Source organism: Cricetulus griseus, chromosome 6 (assembly GCF_003668045.3).
Source record: "Cricetulus griseus strain 17A/GY chromosome 6, alternate assembly CriGri-PICRH-1.0, whole genome shotgun sequence".
NCBI lineage: Eukaryota > Metazoa > Chordata > Mammalia > Rodentia > Cricetidae > Cricetulus > Cricetulus griseus.
The window spans coordinates 116,400,826-116,419,979 of record NC_048599.1 but is presented as its reverse complement, the minus strand read 5'-3'; the positions used below and the strand labels follow the sequence as shown (position 1 = coordinate 116,419,979).

Genomic DNA, 19,154 nt, shown 5'->3' with positions numbered 1-19,154 from the left:
CTTCATTATGTGAGGTTCACCTAAGTACCTAAGTGGCCATGAGAGAGAGCCAGCTGTGGGAGACACAGGCCAAAACACAGTGACAAACAGGCCAAGTGTAGTGGTGCAGGCCTTTATCCTAGCACCTGGGAGTAGAGGCGGTCAGATCTGCATAATGAGTCCCTGCAGGAAGGAAGGGAGGTAAGGAGAAAAGAGAAGGAAGGAAGGAAGGAAGGAAGGAAGGAAGGAAGGAAGGAAGGAAGGAAGGAAGGAGAGAAGGAGGGAGGGAGGGAGGGAAGCAAATGCTTTCCTATCTGCTAAGACAAAACCATTTTATAAAATCAAACAGATCAATAAAAGCCACCCATCCATGGTCCTTGAACTTAAATCTGATTCATTTTGAGAAAGTACTGAATGCTTCTGATAAGGAATGCTTACCAAATGTGGAAGCAGACTTCTCTCAATAATCCAGTGATAAGAAGAAAAAGAATTCCTCAATAGCAAGGTTCTTACATAAGGGCTGAACACTCACTCCTCTTAAGTAAAATCTAGCTTATGGAGCAATAAAGAGGGAAGGACAGTGAGAGGACAGACAGACAGAAAGCCAGAAAAGGAAAGGAAATAAAGAGTGAGAGACCCAAGCGAAAACCAAGAAAAACATTACCCTGCTCCAAAAATAGCTCTTCGGTTGTCATTTTTTCTCTTGAATTTCAGACACAATGCCATTACACACTTAACCCACCATAAGTCAGGCAAGTATGATTTGATTTGAGGAACAATGTGGCTTCCAGATTGCCCTATGCCTTTTGACCACACTGCATCAAAAGACCACGGACAAGGACAATGTCACACACTTACCATTGCTCACCATCCGCCTGGCCACTTCCCACAGGACAAGGCCAAAGGCCCAAATATCGACCCTCTTGTAAGAATCAAAGCAATCCACTTGGATGGTTTCATCTAGAACTTCAGGAGCCATGTAGCGCTTGGTCCCCACACGGGGGTTGTTTCCCACGTCAAGCTGATTGGTGCTCTGGGAATGCATGACTGCTAGGCCTAAAAGGAAAAAGACAACAGTGTAATTAGCCTTTCTCCTACTGGGCAGCTGCAAGAACTTAAAACAGCCCCAATCAAAAGCGCCCTCTGGTGGTACATGTCACTGATGTTACATCTAGAATATCCTGGATGTCCCCAGATTAATTGTAACTTTGGGTGTGAGAACAGGAAGATTATGAGACTATCAAGTTAATATATGAAGCTCTAGGAGATATAGATTTTTGTAAATGCAGACCAAAACACTAAAGCACTATGAGGCCACATTTGAAGCCCATGGAAAAACAGGTTCATACACATTCTAGGTAAACCTCAAGGTGGCTTAAAAATCAGCAAAGTAAACTCCCAAACGCCATCACTACTCCCACTTATCTCCAAACACAAATTTTGACAGTGTGAGGCCAAAAACCTTCGGTAATTTATTGCTCCACAAAGGGCAAACTATGACTGGTTCTGGTGTATCCCCAAAGGGGCAGCCTCTTATCAGAGCAATCAGGCTGGCTGAGCCCATGGGCCTTCCCCTGAAATCCTGGGAACAGACGGCAATAAGCTGAACCTTGACTCAAAGTGCATCTCTCTTGTTAAATGGTTCCAAAGCACTTAAGCCATGGCTCTGTTTCTGAATTCCTCCATCAATTAGAGAGACCTGCCATTCCCTTCTAGCCACTGGGGAAAGACAGATTTGTGCACGGCTTATTTGAGGGTGGAATTATTTATTGATGCATAAATAGACCATCTTAAAAATGATTGCTATAACACTCAATATTATGAGAAGTGCCAAACAGGATCAAGATGCCCTGGGAAACTTTGCAATCCTAAGATGCCTTGGAAATCCCTCCAGCTATCTGCAGTGAGTGAATTCTTCAGGCCCATAGCTTTGAAGACATGACTCCATACAAGGCCAGAGAGCACGCCATCTTACCCTTCACAATTAGCTAAGATTTTAGCAACTGCCTTCATCTAAAGCAGAGTGGCTCCTCTTTCTCTGTTGTGGCCATTTTGAGCATTCCCCAAATCATATGTGCTCCTCTGCCATTCCTAGAACCACTAGTTGAACCATTAGCATGCCGTGAAGGTGCAGCTGAAACACACCTGCCACACCAGTTGTGATGCTGGCTTTAGTTTTGTCCAGAAGTTTGGGCTGGATTAATAATGACAAAAGTGACCATGTGTATCTTTAGAACGAGGGTCCAAAAGACAGAACAAAAGTTTTTTTCCTGATTGTTTTTCTTTGACTTATTCAGTATGCTAAAGGCCAGTAAATAGCCCCATGGAGAGACCTACATGCAAGGCACTGAAGCTTGCTGCCAAGAGCCATGTGACCAAACTATATTGGAACTGGCTCCTTTGGCCAAAGCAAAGGCTTCCAATGACTAGATCCTGGAGCAACATTTTATCAGTGTACACCTGCAATCCTAGCACTTGGAAGGCAGAGGCAGGAGAATTTCTACAAGTTTCAAGGCCAGTGAGTTCCAGGTCAGTTAGGCCTAAATAGTAAGACACTACCAGAAAGAAAGAAAGAAAGAAAGAAAGAAAGAAAGAAAGAAAGAAAGAAAGAAAGAAAGAAAGAAAGAAAGAAGGAGGTAGAGAGGGAGGAAGGAAGGGAGGAAGGAAGGAAGGAAGAAAGGAAGGAAGGAAGGAAGGAAGGAAGGAAGGAAGGAAGGAAGGAAGGAAGGAAATAAAAACCATCCAGAAGATGTTAGGTGATAAGCTTCACAGAAAATCCTTTACCCACTAGAGTATTATCACAATTTAAAAAAAAAAAATGCAACCTGTAAACCTTGACTAAATTGTTACTTGGGAAAGTCAAGGATGGTGGCACACACTTGTAATACATTCAGCATTCAGGTGCTGAGGCAGGAAGATCCAGCCTAGGCTAAATGAGGTTCCAGGCCAGTCTGGGAGACATGGTTAGACTTCAGTGATTTTTAGATGAGATTAAACTGTGGTCTTGGAAGATATATTTTGATATGGGACAACAAATTGAGATATTTAGTAATAAAGTGCTGTGGTATCTGTCACATACCCCAAAATTAGTAAAACTACTTAAGCACAGAAGAAAAATGTGATAAAAATTCTAATTTTGAACCTAAGAGTCATTACAATATTCTTTCAAGGGGAGTGGTAGTGGTGCACACCTTTAATTCCAGCACTTGGAAAGCAGAGGCAGAAAGATCTCTGAGTTTGAGGCCAGCCTGGTCTATAGAGCAAGTTCCAGGACAGGACAGCCAGGGCTACACAAAGAAACACTGTCTCAAAAAACAAAACAAGACAAAACAAAAATAATATTCCTTCAAACCTTTTATGTGACGCTTTCACTTATTTGCAAGTATTTTTTAATAATGAAGTTAATTTTTAAAAAGATAAATTTAATTAAAAATGTATATGCTTAAGTGTTGTTAATAATAAAAAGTTAGAAAAATCAATCATATACAGTCCTTTGAGCAGCACTGATAACAGAACACTGTTCCTGATGAGTGATCCTTAATTTCAGGGTAAACCATGAAGAAATAAATGCAATCTAAAGCCTTAAAAGGGCTGTTTCCTACACAACATTATGGGTCTCCTGCAGTGACTCAGTAGCATGGGTTTTTACAACAACTAATGTACCTAATTGGAAGGCTTCATACCAAAAGAAATGTGGCTAACCATTAATTAGCTGGACAAAATCCGACATCTCTTTCTTGACCAAGTCCCATAAACCAAAGCCAAGAGTTGCCCTACTGTAGTATAACAGCAGCCCTCACTGAGTCCTTTGTTCTATGGTTATTTCTAGCAATGCCTGAGCCCTATTACAATCCTGTGAGGTGGACATGTCTGTGGTGAGTTACATGAGTAAAGCAGAAACAATTCTTGTGAAGGTGCTGTAGAAGTTCAGAGCATGGCATTAAGCACTAGACGACCCACTCCCTTTGGCTAAGACCCTTTGGCCCTTGGATAGAATGTAAGAAGTGTCAGCACTTGAGGTTTGTAAGTAAATAGACATGCAAAAATACAAAGTAAATTGCAGAATTTGCACACAAATCACCCTGGCTCCAAGAGCCAAAACATAAGCTGTGCAAGTTTCCTTCATCGAGATTCAAATGGTTGACTGTAGCTTCGGGACTACACTACACTGTATGATAATGCTTCAACATGCAAGCTGAGATTCTAGAATGAATCAAAGGAAATAGATTTTCCTAACAAGTCAAATTCTCTGTTTTTAAAATCAAACAAAAGTAAATTAATCTTATTACACAATTAAAGCTAATTCTGTCTAAACCTTTATCGGAATGATGAATCTCAATAGTCTATTAGAATGAGTGAACATCATTCAGTTCTTATTAGCACAATTACACAGCTGAAATTCTAGGGGTTTAGGGTAGCTAATATTTTGCAGACTTGCCACTATCTGTGACGATAGTCTCATCTGTAGAACAACTGAGGCTCCAGTCAGCAGAGCCGAAACCCTGGAGGGTGGCAGGGCTCCAAGTCCACGAAAGGTGAGTTACCTCACGGATTACTTCCTCCACTTGATAAGTTTGCTTTGGCTACAGAAGAATGACTTCATAAACCATTTTTCTAAGACAAACCACTCCATAAAATATTTAGCTCTACAACTACTTTCATGCAAAAGTTCGTGAAATGAGAATGCAATAGTAGTCGCTGCTGCTCAGGGTGGCGGGACAGGGATGGGGCCTACTCTGAAAAACAATAGGAAAGTCTCAGTGGAGACTTGGGGTTTACAGCTTCTGTCAAAACTCTGAAAATACAAGGTGTGTGTGTTTCAGGATGTGTGAATTGTTCCTGAAAGGAAAAAACTGAATGAACAAAAAATAAGGCACTTTGCTTAACGGTATATTCGTTTGAATGTTGAAGTTGTCAGAGAAAAGAATTCTTTTGTCTGCAACTTGCTTTAAAATGCTGGAAGATGAACACGAATAGATGAATGCATGGTTCGGACTGAAAGAACTGTGAGATGTTAATGGGGAGATGCAAGTGGTACACACACAGCTGCTGGTTACAACGACAGCTTTCCTTAAAGTTTGAAATTTTCGGTACAACATGTGAGGGAGAGAAATAGGTACAATCTGGCTAAACACTGGAGGACAACACTAGTGAATGAGGTCATTAAGAATGTTTTGAAAATCTTACCCAAATCTGCTATGCAGCACTGTCCGTTCTTCTTCACCAGGATGTTTTTGCTCTTTAGATCTCGGTGGGCAATGGCCGACTTCCCTTGAGTCCCAAATATCTCTATGTGCAAATGTGCAAGACCGCTAGCTATGGACAGCACTATCCGAAGGCAGCTAACTGTATCCAGCGTGGTGAGCTGAAGGTAATCGTACAACGATCCCATTTCATGGTAATGTGTGATTAGCCACAGCTGGGTACTGGAGTGTCTAGATGTCATATCTGAAGCAATGAAACCTGCAAAGGACAGAATTTTCACAGTGAGATCTCCTCCTTGTAACTCTGAGGACCCAAAACAGTCACAGAGCAGATCCAATTTAAAACAAAGAATAATTAACAATTACAAGAGCAACAAAAAATAGCATTTACTCCTGAAAGGACAGTGTTACTGAGCAGCAAAATATCCAGCCAGTTTCCACTGTAAAAAATCCTTTTAAAAAATAATACACAGTGTACAGAATCGCATGACATTTAAACTTTGGTGCTTGCCCACAATAAAAATTTTGAACTCTTTGCTATGTAGATATCCCAAATAGTTCTACAAACCTGGAACCTGGATGCTTGCCTTCTAGTCCTGACCTGGCAGCATGAGTCCAGCACCCAGAATCCTAATAGCTCAGGGCAGGCAGCCACTATTATTGCCATGCCTGCTGTACCCACTGCAGTACCGAAATAAATTTTTTTCTAAAATAAATAATTTTAAAAAAAATTCAGAGCAGACACTGGAATAGGCTTACATCCAGAGGTGAAGATGTCTTGAAGGGAAATAAGGCCCTAGCAGACTCAGAGAGACATGAAGCTGCTTTTGCTCACATTCTAAACACACTTGAGGAACTCTTAATGTGTACCAAATCCCAAGCTGCAAAGTCCAATTCCAAAGAAAGTAAACTGTGACCTGTGCAGTAGCCCATACTGACTTCTTCCCGTGGGAAAGGAATTATCTTATATGCTAAGCAAACTCTTTTGCTCTCACCATCCCTGTGATGCTTAGATCTTAAAGGAGGATTTTGTTTGTCCATTCATTATGTCCTAAACCAGGAAAAATAACTGAAATGAGCAGGATTTTTTCAACTATTTACCTCCCAGGTTTATGTTAGCACATTCAATTCTCAGTGCTGGGCACTGTTATGGGATGCTTGTGCTTGGAGTCCAGATCTGTCCATTATTAATGAAAGCTGAGCAGGTGCCCGGTGGTGGGGACTCAGGTACATTTACTGGATGTGTTCATAACACGGGGAGAGGATGGTTAGACAAAATACTTCCGTCAGAGCCATCCTCCCAGGCTCTTTAGACAAACATGATCAAAAAGTGATCTAGTATCTGTGAAGTTTTCAGTGGCAATGCTCTTAAGGAACCAGCAAAGGTGCTGGGATGTGGGGTGTTGAGACCACTGGGCTCTAACACTGTATCACTGCTTTACATACTGGCTCTACCATCCTGAGCTGGGCGATCATGATCAAGTCACATAAAATCTCCACCTTGCTCTCCTTGGTGATAGGGTGAGCGGATATGACAACGAAAGGTAGTGCACTCAAAATGCTTAATACAATGCTGAGCACGTAGTGTTTACAAAGAACATTTTAAATTTTTATATTTTCAGGAATAATTTGCTTCCCCACTCCCCAGTACTTTCAAGAAACTGACATTAAGTAGTCAACAGTACTCTTGTGTGGGTTTTTATGCACATATGTGCACACATGCATGTATGTGTTCATGGTGTGAGGACATATATGTATGTGAAAATTCATGTGTACAGGTCACAAAAAAATGTCAGGTGGCAGTCCTTGCTTTTCACCTTCTTTGAGACCTGATTTCCCTTGACATGTATACAATGCTAGCTGGCCCATGGGCTTCTCGAAATTCTATTCTCCTATCTCCATCTTTAGTCTCCAAGTAGGGGTGTGCTGAGATTATAAACTGCCTGCCCTACAGCCTAGCTTTTACATGGGTTTTGGTTATCCAGACTCAGGCTGTCAGTCCTGAAAAATAACCACTTTACCTAATGAGACATCTCCCCAGTCCCTTAGTAGTGCTTTAAATTTCAAATTACATTTACTTTTATTATATTTTTATTATTTATTTTGTGAGTGCATGCACATGTACATATGCACCATGACATATGGAGACAGTCGAAAGATAACACGTGGAAGTCTGCTCTCTCCTACCATGGGGATCCCAGGTTTGAACTTGAGGCAAACTCAAGTTTGACAGCCAGAACTGAGCCATCTCACCAGCTCATCACTTAAGACACAAGAGTGCAAGACAGTTATGGAGTAAGATAAAGGTGATCACTTCACAGCCATGCCAGCTTTAATTCTATTCAACTTTATGTTTAAAAATACATAAAGCAGGACTTCGGATGTACTTGGTACAGGCCTTGCCTAGCACACAAGAAACCCTGGACTAGTCCCCAGCTCCACATAAACCAGGCATGATGGTACTTCTAGCTCTTGAGAGGTAGAAGCAGGGGGACCAGAAATTCAAGATCTTCCTTGGCTATATAGTGAGTTTGAAGCTAGCCTGAGATGCATTGGACCCTGTCTCAGAAACAGGGCATAAAGTGGTGAACATCATGTATCTTTTTAAAGGAGTGTGTGGTGTAAGACTTGGAGCAGATCTCCACACCAATCAACCTCCTTCATTATAGAAATAAGGCAGTCAATGCTCAGAAAGATGCAACATTGACTGGCAGGCGCATGAGCCTCTAACAGTCCTTAGGTTAGGGTAGAGTTTTACTCCCCAGAGTAAAAGCCAGTTTCCCGCCATCATGTGGCAAGCTGCATTAGCTACACCTGTTCTCTTCCTCACCAGATGCAGTAGAACAAAGGCTTGAAATTCAAGCTAGTCCACAGGGTTAACTAAGGGGACAAACAGGGCCATACTTTTACATGGGAGTGTGTGGGTATATATATACACAAATAATAACTTGAACTATGTGCTTTGAGGATCTAGACTGAGCAATACTTCTGGGAAAGAGGGTCATAATCAGAAACTGGAGACAAAATATGCAAGCCAGACCTGATGTGGCACAAACCTCTCCTCCCTCTGACTCAGGGAAGCCAAGGACTGAGAACTGCATGAACCAGGGAGTTCAAGACAGTCCTGGGCAATGTAGCCATATTCTGGAAACAAAATAACTAAAGTAAAATATGATAGGAATGGGTACCCAGCTGAAACATAGCATACTCTTTTGACAGAAAATGAAACAATCATAGAAAATAGAGTATGCCTAGAAAACTGGTAGGGCAAGGGGGAAATTGTGTGTGTGTGTGTGTGTGTGTGTGTGTGTGTGTGTGTGTGTGTGTGTGTACGTGCGCGAGTGCTCAGGCGTGTGACTAGGGTGAGGGAGAGCAAGCTCAGGGGTTTAGAATTCCAGAATTTCCACATATAACATGGGAAGAAAAACAGACAATGTACTCACAGTAAGGGTCTCTACTACCTCATATGTACGAATCATATTGCAAACACACCTTTCAAGTTTCTCTTGAGATTAATCCCAATTTAGTCAATATTCCCTGGGTATTACCATGTGATGGATACTGCTCAGTACTGGGAATGGAGGTAAGCACTATGGGAAGGACTCCCACCCTCAGCATGCAACGCAGCGGCTAAGACACTATCCGGAAAGCACAGTATCCTAGAGACTTATGAGTGTGTGCGCACCGGAAGCATGAGACTGGATGTGTGGCTGCGCACTTCCTTCAGAAGGTTTCAGACCTCAGATGCCACTTAGGAGGACATGCACCTTCCCATTAATAATGACTCCACTACTGAAGATAAGCCTTTGCTGCACACCATAGCTTCTAACACAACCAACTCTGACTGTTGCTCAATCTGGGTCTGTTCCAGGGGCTGAAGGAAGATTGGGAGCTGTGAGGCAAATTTGACTCTAGATGAATGTCCACCTCCTACCCTGACTCTGTAATGTAAGACACAACTCAAGTGCAATGTGATATGACTATCCTGTAGGCTGCGGGGCACAGCAGGGAACTACGGTGAAGGACTAAGCAGCTCAGCATGATTAGCAGCTCTAGTATTTCGTCTCTCATCAGTAGTTTTGTTAGTTAAAACTGGGAAAATAAGAATACCTACTCTCTAAGGCTGCAGGGAGGATTCCCCAAGAGGCCACACATGAAGCGCTTACAGAAGAACTCACAGCATAGTAACCGTCCACTATTATCCCTGGCAGTGTTGTCAGAGCTGCCATGCCAGCTAGTATACACACAGACCCTGCAATGCGGCACAGGCCGTGAGTGGTAGGTTGGGGGGGGTGCAGCAATGCACAGGGGAGCCCATTCAGAGAAACTGGCTGAGCCTGAGACATGGAGAAAAGGGGGTTTAGAGGATAGAAAGGAGCTAGTGGGACAAAAACAATGCAAACAAGGTCAAAGCTACCTGTTTGTCACAGTCCTGCAGAAAGGAAAACACTAGATATAGCCAGATGAAGACACATTTGTAACTGAAGCTTAAAAGACTCCTTGCAACTGACAATTAGGGAGGTAGGACCTAATTCAGGCCTAGAAGTCACCAACACTATAGGCCAATTTGGGAGCAACCAAAGACCCATTTTAGTGTGTGTGTGTGTGTTGCTCACATGTGTGTGCACCATGTGCAAGCAGTGTCCACAGAAGCCAGAAGAGATCATCAGATCCCCAGGAACAAGAGTTAACAAACTGTTGCCGTGTGGGGGTGGGGAATAGAACCCAGGTCCTGTGCAAGAGCAACCAGTGCCTTTAAATGCCGAGCTGTCTCTCCAGCCCCTCAGACACTTTTAAGTGTTCCTGAGACTGGACGTCATCACGCTGTTGAAGCAGAGCTCTGGACAGTCACCCAATCATCAGTCACCAACAACTTAGGTCACATCTGAATACTAAATTAATAGAACAGGATAGAAATACAATGTGCAATGTACAATGCCCAGACATAATCCAATAGCCATACAGTGACCAACACTATAGCATACAGTTAAATTCTACACAGATTTCTCTGCTATTTTTGAAGACTCACTCTAGGCAGCTTTCACCATATGTGTGTATTAATGGAAACACACTTCAAGCCTTTTGAAACTACAGAAGCCAGTGGGCCCAAATAGCAGGATTGTAGTGGGCACTTCACATATTTCTTCAGTGTTGCTAAGCTTTAGTGATAAGATGATGAAAATTCATCTATACTTTGTGAGTCCCAGAAGTATGCGAGGAGTTTTCAAATTAAAATGTATGCTGAATCCCTCTGTAAATCTGGTCTTTAAAAATGATGCCTAGTTTAAGGGAATATGCATCTAATTACGGCGTCCCTGGGAGCTGTGAATCTCTAGGAAAAAATCCAAAGACCTTTCTTAGCTTGATACCAGTAATAAATATTCAGGAAGGGTGGGGCAAGTAGAACCACCCAAGAAGCCTTGAAATGAACAATGTAGATCAAGTTTCTGTTGTTTAAATACATCTGCAGACATAGGAGTAAGAAGGCCCAGCAACAGACTTCCTTTTCATGGTGCAGGAAATTTATAACCTATGTGCAGATTTAAATAAAAAATACCTGTTAAAAATTAAACAGTCTATAAATGCTGAGGGTCACTATGTCGGTTTTCTGGAAGAGACTAACCTGGTGATGTGATAAGTGGGAGAGAGCAAGGGGAGCGGGGGGGGGGGGGGGCAATTATCTCTGTCAACACTAGCTAATGAAAGCTAATCCATACTTACCTAAAATATTTTCATGCCTCAGCATCACAGTGTTGTACAATTCTGTTTCCCTGAACCATGACTTCTCATCTCTGGAGGAGAAGATCTTTACAGCAACATTTTCGCCTTGCCAGCTGCCCCTCCACACCTCTCCATACCGGCCCTTCCCTGTGGATGGTAAAACAGATGAAGTATATGAGAAATACTTTTGCTTTTGTTTGTCCCAGCAAACATAGTCAACTTGACAGTGCACTTATATTTTGAACCTTCCCCTTACTCTCTGTAGACTAGCCAGTCATGTCAGACTGTGAAAGCTGAGCCCCTACCAATGGGATGAAACAAAGTCATCACCTCCATCATGGAGGCCATTTTGGCACATGCATTCACTAGTTGGTAGACCCTGTTGGCAAAAAGATTGTCTTGCCGATAACTTTGGCCTTGATCACATGTTTCTTCGTGTGATGCTGAGATGATTATTGGTTTCTGATATACAGAAGGGTAAATACAGGACACACAGGCAGACCAAACAACTCCTAGTAGTAAGAACTGAGCCCAAGGCCTGAAACTCTTAACATGTCTCAGTAAACTCATTTTGGGAGTGTAAATACTTTACCTACAAAGATGTACAAAAATAAGGCAGAACCTTCCTTTCCTCTCTACCCTATTGTGACAGAAACATGCCTTCCAAACAGTGCAACACAATTAGCTATACCTAAGTAGCTGCACAAGTATATTTAAATTGCTTTCCTGAAGGGTGTCTAACTTGTCCTAGCCTAGCCCTTCAGGCAGCCCAGCATATTTGTAAATGTTGGTGTAAAGTCACAATGTCAAAAGGCTAGACACCTTTGGCATATAGTTTTTGAAAACATGAAAGGTAGCACAATTTAGAAAACAATACTAATTCTTAGATGTCAATATGGTATCAAATGCCAAAGGGGTAGGAATATGTAGCTAAATAACTGAATGACTTCTCCAGTTGCCTTCCTTTACATTGGACCCTCAGAGGCATCTCTAAGCACAAATATCTCAATGTGCTTTTGCCATTTTCCCCCACAGAAGGGCAGTTTGAGCTCCTGGAGACTAATAACAAACTATGGCATTGGCAGGAGGTTGTCTGCACCATGACCACCACCGCTAAAGGCTTTCTTGGAGGAAGATGTATTTCAAAATCATAAACACACAATTCCAGAACACCTCTGATTTCTGACTCTGGTCGTGGGTGTTGGTTTAGATGGGTCCCGGTGATGTCAGTGATGTCACAGGTGAATTACACTAGAAAGAATATTTGGTAGCCAGAGAGATGGCTCAGCAGGTAAATGTGCTTGCTGAGTTAAAGCCTGAGTTTGATCCCTGGAATCTATATGAAAGTGGAGCTAGAGAACTGACTCCACAAAGTAGTCTCTGGCATACACACTCACTCACATATGTGCACCATAAACATATACATACAACACTAATATGTGAAATCTTTTTATAAAGTCACCTGGGGGCTGGAGAAACGGCTCTGTGATCAAAACTACTGGATGATCTTCCAGAGGACCCAGATTTGATACCCAGAACCCACAGGGTGGCACACAACCATCTAAAACTTCAGTTCCTGGGAATCCATTGCCCACTTCTTACCTCCTCCAACACTAGGCATACTTGTGATACACAGACATACATGCAGGCAAAACACCCATACATATAAAGCAATAGAGTATTCTTTTAAAGTCACTTGAGGAGCATATTTTAGGAAATGGGGTGACTTAGCTGGGATCTGACTGGTCTGACGGCTGCCCCCTACCTCCATGCAGTAGCCACGTGCTTATCAAGGACATATTCTCTTTCCAATCATCTCTTTAATTATAGGTAAAGATGATCAAAGAGTTAGGAAAACAGGAGGTCATTATCTCAAAACTATGGGGGTCAACACAGAGTGTAATAGTCGAGACGGCAGGCAGTGAAGTGGGAGATGAAACTACAAGGCCATGAGCCCAGGCATGTGGTGACAGCACCACAAGTGCCATGAGCCTCTCGGCCTAGGCATGTGATATCTGCATGATCACAGGGGTGTAGTAGGCACCTGCCATGGCCCCTGCATGTGCACGAATACTGTGCTCTGCTCTGATGGAAAACTAAGCCAATAAGAACCTCAACATAGAAAGAAACCATGTGTGTCCAAGTCACCCTGAAACATCCACAAAATCACTGATGCCTGGGGGTGTAGCGTGATGACAGAGTGCCTGCTTCACAGGTGTGACATATGGGGTACCATTCAGCTCCAGTCGAGGTATGGCAACATGGATGGCAACCAAATTGAGTTTCCCTGAGAAGAACTAATAACCCTATCCAATAGCAATGACTAATCTAAAGGGATGTTAAGATTCGTTAGTGTGCTTTGTGGACTACTGTCAGGAATCACATGGTCTATTTAGTTTATCAGTCATCTTAATCAAACCATAGGCATGACTTAGCATTCCTGTTCAACATGAAGACTAGTGTTGAGATGCTACAAAGCCAGAAGCTATGAAAGTGGAAGATGAATGCTAAGCCTTTCCTGCCTTTGCTCCATGTGGTATCCTTAGTTTCTCTTTGTAGTCACTGTTTTATTGGAAAGGAAAGAAAAATATCCCAAAGAGCTGTTGACACAAAGTTGTTTGCTGTCATGAATCTTTTCTTTTTTTAATTAAGAAAATAAAATATATTGCATATATGGCATGGTAAGTGGATAAAATCAAAACAAATTTATTTTAGTAGCTGTCAAATGCTTTTTGCTAATGCAATATGATTCAGAAGTGTTAAAATAAGTTTCCCAAAAGTTTCTGGCCAGGAAGCCCCACAAAGAGGATACCCAGGGCCTTCAAATCTGGAGAGCCCAATATGGATCATGGTCAACTCCCCTTGATCTTGAATTAAAGTGACCATCTATGTATTTTTCTCCTCAAAGCTACACCATACAAACACAATCTCCAAACCCCTGAAGAGACACTGTATCCATCAGTCTTCAGTGTCAACCAACAAAGTGCAATAAATGAATCTACATTAGTTCAAAACTGCTAAGGAACATTGATAGAATTGGAAACTGTATCCAGTTCAGAGGAGAAACTGGACTCTGGAGCCAATCTCTGAAGACCAAGCTTGGCACATGGGACTACCTGTGAGTGATGGGAATCAGAGCAAGAGTAAAAAGGCAGGAGAGGCAGGTGCATGGTCCCTTCTCTGCCTCCCACCACTACCCAGGCCTCCTTGCTCAGAAACAAACTGGATGCTAGGTAGTAAAAGACAATGCTGGTTGTTGGAAATGAGTACATCTGGGTTTTTCCCCCCATCTTTTTCTAGTCTTGGTCAGCTGCGGTGCAGCTGCATACAGTGGAAATAGACACTGTAGTTGCAGGCAGGCAGCTCTATACTGCCGTCTGTGTGTCTTAGGGAAGCAGTGCTACCCACCCCAGATCTTACCACAAGACTTGAGAGCATTCCTCCTTCATATAGCAGCAAGTGGTGGGGGCAGCTCATAATGGTCAGATACCTCCCCCAAACAAACTGTCAGAAGGCAGAAGTGCAGCATCCACCCCAAGAGCCTGAACACAAGGAGTGTAGACAATGCCAAGCATTCCTGCACACCATCTCAGTGACGAGCAGACAAAACCTATCATGCTAACCACAAATATCCACTGTCCAAATGAAATAAGTAAAAACCACAGATTTTATTTAAAATAAAGTGAATCCCACATGTGTGCAGCAAGGATGGAGGAGGGAACAGGTACACATGTGTACACAAGGTCACACGGGGTGTTTTCTGCTATCACTTTTTTTGAGACAGTGTATCTCACTAAATCCAAAGCTCACAGATCCAGTTAGACTGGCCAGCAAAGTCCACACACCTTCCTGTTTCTGCATACCCAGTGCTGGGACTACAGCCACATACCACTGTGCCAGCTTCCTTATATGGGCGCTAGGGATCAAAATCAAGTCTTCATGCTTGAACAACAAGCAGTTATTGACTGAACCATCCCCTCAGCCCTGAAAATGCATTTGGCCATAGAAGATATATGCCTATAATAATCCCAGTACTCAAGAGATAGAGGCGAGAGGGTCAAAAGGTGAAGGTCATTATTACTATTATTATTACTACTATTATATCATGCTTCTCTCAGAAATCCACAATCATTTAGGAATTCAGAAAGCAGAAGAATGTGTACTAAGTCCTTCACAAGCATTTTCGATAACCTGCCAGGCAAACCAACCATTGTACAGCTTTTAAAGGACTTCTGAGAAGTCCCAATACTAGATAAGGTACATATCCTTATAAAATGAAGGATGGTGGGACAGTGAGATGGCTCAATGACTAAAACACCTGCCACCCAAGCCTAAGGATCTGAGTTCAATCCCCAGGACCCATGCAAAGTATAAGGTGACAACCAACTCCACAACACTGTCCTCTAACTTCCACATGTGCTGTGGCACGTGCGCGCGCACTCACACACACACACACACACACACACACACACACACACACACACACACACACACACAACCATATACACACATGTGCTGTGGCATGCACACACATACACCCATATACACACATGTTACACACATGTGCTGTGGCATGCACACACACACACACACACACACACACACACACACCATATATCCATATACACACATGTGCTGTGGCACGCACACACACACACACACACACAACATATACACACATGTGCTGTATGTAGCACACGCACACACACACACACACACACACACACACACACACACCATATACCCATATACACACATGTGCTGGGGCATGCACACACATGCATCATGCACTCACATGCAATAACAACAGATCAAAACGTATTAATGAATAAAGGACCACAATTCTTCTAGAAACAATCACTAACCTAATATATGTTGTAGGACATGGAAAATGAATATATATATATATATATATGTATATATATATATATATATATATTGGTAATAGGGGCTTAATATGGAAATACTTTAATAAAATCACTCTAGTTTTTAAAAGTATATTTTATTAAGGTTTTTTTGTTTCTAATTGATACACAGTAACTAGATATACTCATCACTATTTTTAGAGGGAGGAGACAATAGGATTGGGGAAACCTTACTAAGAGAAGCCTGGTACCTCCAATCATTCAGTCCTTGGGTGACACAGCCTCTTCGATTCACTCTGACTAAGCACTGTCTGTACTAGTGAGTGAGGACCCCATTACCAGGACTTCAACAAGTTCTCAATCATGAGTCACAAAGAACAGAGACCCCCATGACTATCCACGACCCCCAGCAAGTTGAATAACCACCTGGTTGCTTGGCATCTCCTTCGTTTAATGAGGACGCATAATAAAACAACAAGAAGCAGACTTTTCCAAGCCCTATCCTACTTCTAGAATCACAACGGACGCTGTCTATTTCCCAAAAGGAAGGGAAACAAAGAATTACCAACACACTCCAACAGGGTAATCTGGCGAGCCACGGTTCTCTGCACCAGAAAGGGAAGCCCAGAGCCGCTTCCTGATGTACATGAGTGATCCAGTAATTCCTGTAGTGGAAAACAAGGAGAAATAGAAATTCATGAGCTACAGTTCCTGCTTCAGAGTCTTAGGATGTATGCCGGAGTAACCAACATGGATGGTTTCCAGCAACTCTGGTCATGTGACCCATTATAATGTCTGAAAATCTCCCCTGAAAGGTTGGATATCTCAGGAAAATTAAAAGGTAAGCTGAAGGCAGATTTTCCTGGTGGATAAGTCATTCTTCCCTAAGCCCTAGAGGTTTTTAATCAAATACATGAGAAAGGAAGCTGAGCAAAGCTAATGAGCACATTAGAAAGCTCACAGGACTGAGCCTGAGAAAGCAGTAAGAAGAATGGGAGGAGGGGCGGTCAGCATTAAGAGCCATGTATTATCAACTATATTCTGCTGTGCTTCCTAAATATCTATCAAATGATCTACTTTAGTTACCAAACAAGTTAAAGATGTCTGATTGGAAGCAAACAAGTTAGGAATATGAACATCCAAGTGTAATATCTGAAATGAAAAGATTCTAAGAATATGTAGATCATTAAATTGGTACTTATAGGTGCCTAGGTAGGTGTTTCTCTGAATGAAGGCTCTTCTTTTCAGGTAATAAATGAACAAAAGGGTCACTAAATTGACACCTACTTATGTCACTTCTTAATGTGGATTGCAAATTAGAAAGGAACAAAGTGAAATAATATTCCATTTAAAACATAAAACCAGAGTTGCAAATTGATTTCTCCCAATGAGCACGCTGGCAAAAGATTGTCAGTTCATTCATGAAGTTTTCCTTCCTACTCTCAACAAAGGCCTGGATCACATCTAATACACAGAGTGACAGCCTTGGAGGTGGTGGGAAGGCTGCAGTATTGTCCAGCTAACCCTGCCTAAAGCTCTTACTTTCCCAACACACAAGCAGCCTACCAAACAACACATAGACTTCCATGACTTTCATCTTCTCTCTCTCCTGTGGAGCACTACTGAAAAATACTGTTGATCAGTAAAATTACCAAAAGATGAACAGTCAACAGAAGAAATTCAGAATCCTGAAAAGCCACCAAAGGATCATCAAGAAGACAATGAATGTAGATGGAATAGGGTTTGTGCCTCCCCAAGGAATCTCTTTTGCCTTCTTTGTTTGTCCCCATTTGTTCAATTTTTTTTTTGAGAAAAACAACCCTGAATATTAAGCTATTGCTTTTTCATGATGCATAGTTTTGGCTATAATTAAGTTCACAGATTTCAGAAAAGTGGGTGGGTCAACCAAAGACGAAGAAAGACCCATCTCAACTCCTGGAGCCCCAGCCATGGGTGAGCTTCAGCAAGGTTACACTTTGTCAGTTCACAGAAATGAACGCATCGTTTAAATAAGCAATTAAGGACAACTGGTTATTCCTTGCTATGTCATTATATCATGACATTCTGTCAGCTGACAAGGCTGGGTTGTGTTAAGAAGACTGTTTTGGCACAGGCTTTCATTCCTATTTCAAAATCTTAAAAGCTATTTAAACAGTAATTTACAGTAGACATTCCAATTACTGCCCCTGGTAATTAGACATGTTAGCAGCTCTGAGCAACAAAGTTCTGACTGATCTACGGTAGCATCTTGCTTTGTTGAAGCTTGGTCGGGAATCCTCACATCTTCCGGGTACAAACCCCATAAACCCATGTGTTCTCCCCTAAACCCCGGAACACATTTCAGAGCAAATATTTAATGAAAACAAAGTACCCTCTTCCAGTCCCACTGCACCATAACTCAAATAGGTGAGTAAAAGGAGGTACACAAAGATAACTTGTTCCTTTTGTATACAGAACACTGATGGTCCAGGCAGCAGGACATGGTGATCCCCAGGCTGTATCCAGCATTAGCAATGTTCTGACACCTGACTACAGGTAGGTCCTACGGCTTCTCCAAATGTAGCCCATGAGCTAAAGATGGCCACTGCCTAGGGTACATCTTTTCCAGGAAACAGAAAAAAGAAAAGTGTAGAGCAAGCCTAATTACAGAACTCCCAAGCACTTATAGACTTGTCATGTAGTGGAACCAGCTCTCATGCATGACGATCTGGTATGTGACAGGAGTGTAGCATTAAACAGCTCTGAGTCACATTACAAAGATAACTTGATTGACTTGCAACTCGTTGGATTATGACAAGGAGGGAGCTGATTTGGTTGTGTCATTTGCACCTAACACCCACGAATCTATGTCTTTTTCAGAAAATCCATGTAGTATCCATGGAGAATGCTGTTACTTTATTCTTTTGCACTCTATAGTAGTCTGTTTATGGTAAGTGACCTACTTCCCTGACTTAACTAAAAGTTAGAAGAGTAACTAAAGGAAGACATTCACTTCTAATGTGATAAGATAGCTTTAAAATATAGGGGTAACTTTAATTTTTTCTGCATTTATTTATTTGTTTATTTGTTTGTTGGCGGGGCAGCCTTGCCACAGCGCATGTTTGGAAGTCAGGGGGCAGCTTATGGGAGTCGGTTTTCTCCTTCTACCATGTGAGTTCTGGGGATTGAATTTAGGTTATTAAGCTCAGCAGTGAACATCTTCAGCCTCTGGGCCACACTTTAGCACACTGGCCAGGAAGAAATTTTCAAATGTATAAATATAGTGTCTTCTATGTGGAAGAAGTAAACTACAAAAGGGCTGGAATGATGCATCCGGTAAATGACTTTGAAAAGTTATGTAAAATAGCAATAATTTTACTATGCATTGAAATGATAAGAATTAAAA

General features: G+C 42.0%; 1 protein-coding gene across 3 annotated transcripts in view; it reads right to left on the bottom strand.

Moving 5' to 3' along the window:
- The window catches only part of Acvr1 (activin A receptor type 1), a 119,240-nt gene that overhangs the window by 11,067 nt on the left and 89,019 nt on the right, over positions 1-19,154 (bottom strand). For all 3 annotated transcript variants that reach the window (XM_035446227.1, XM_027420394.2, XM_035446228.1), the window contains 4 exons: positions 16,335-16,434; positions 10,905-11,051; positions 5,167-5,442; positions 838-1,035 (listed from right to left, as the gene is read on the bottom strand). In XM_035446227.1, the coding sequence (XP_035302118.1) occupies positions 838-1,035; positions 5,167-5,442; positions 10,905-11,051; positions 16,335-16,434 (721 nt within the window). The remainder of the gene's footprint in view (positions 1-837; positions 1,036-5,166; positions 5,443-10,904; positions 11,052-16,334; positions 16,435-19,154) is intronic.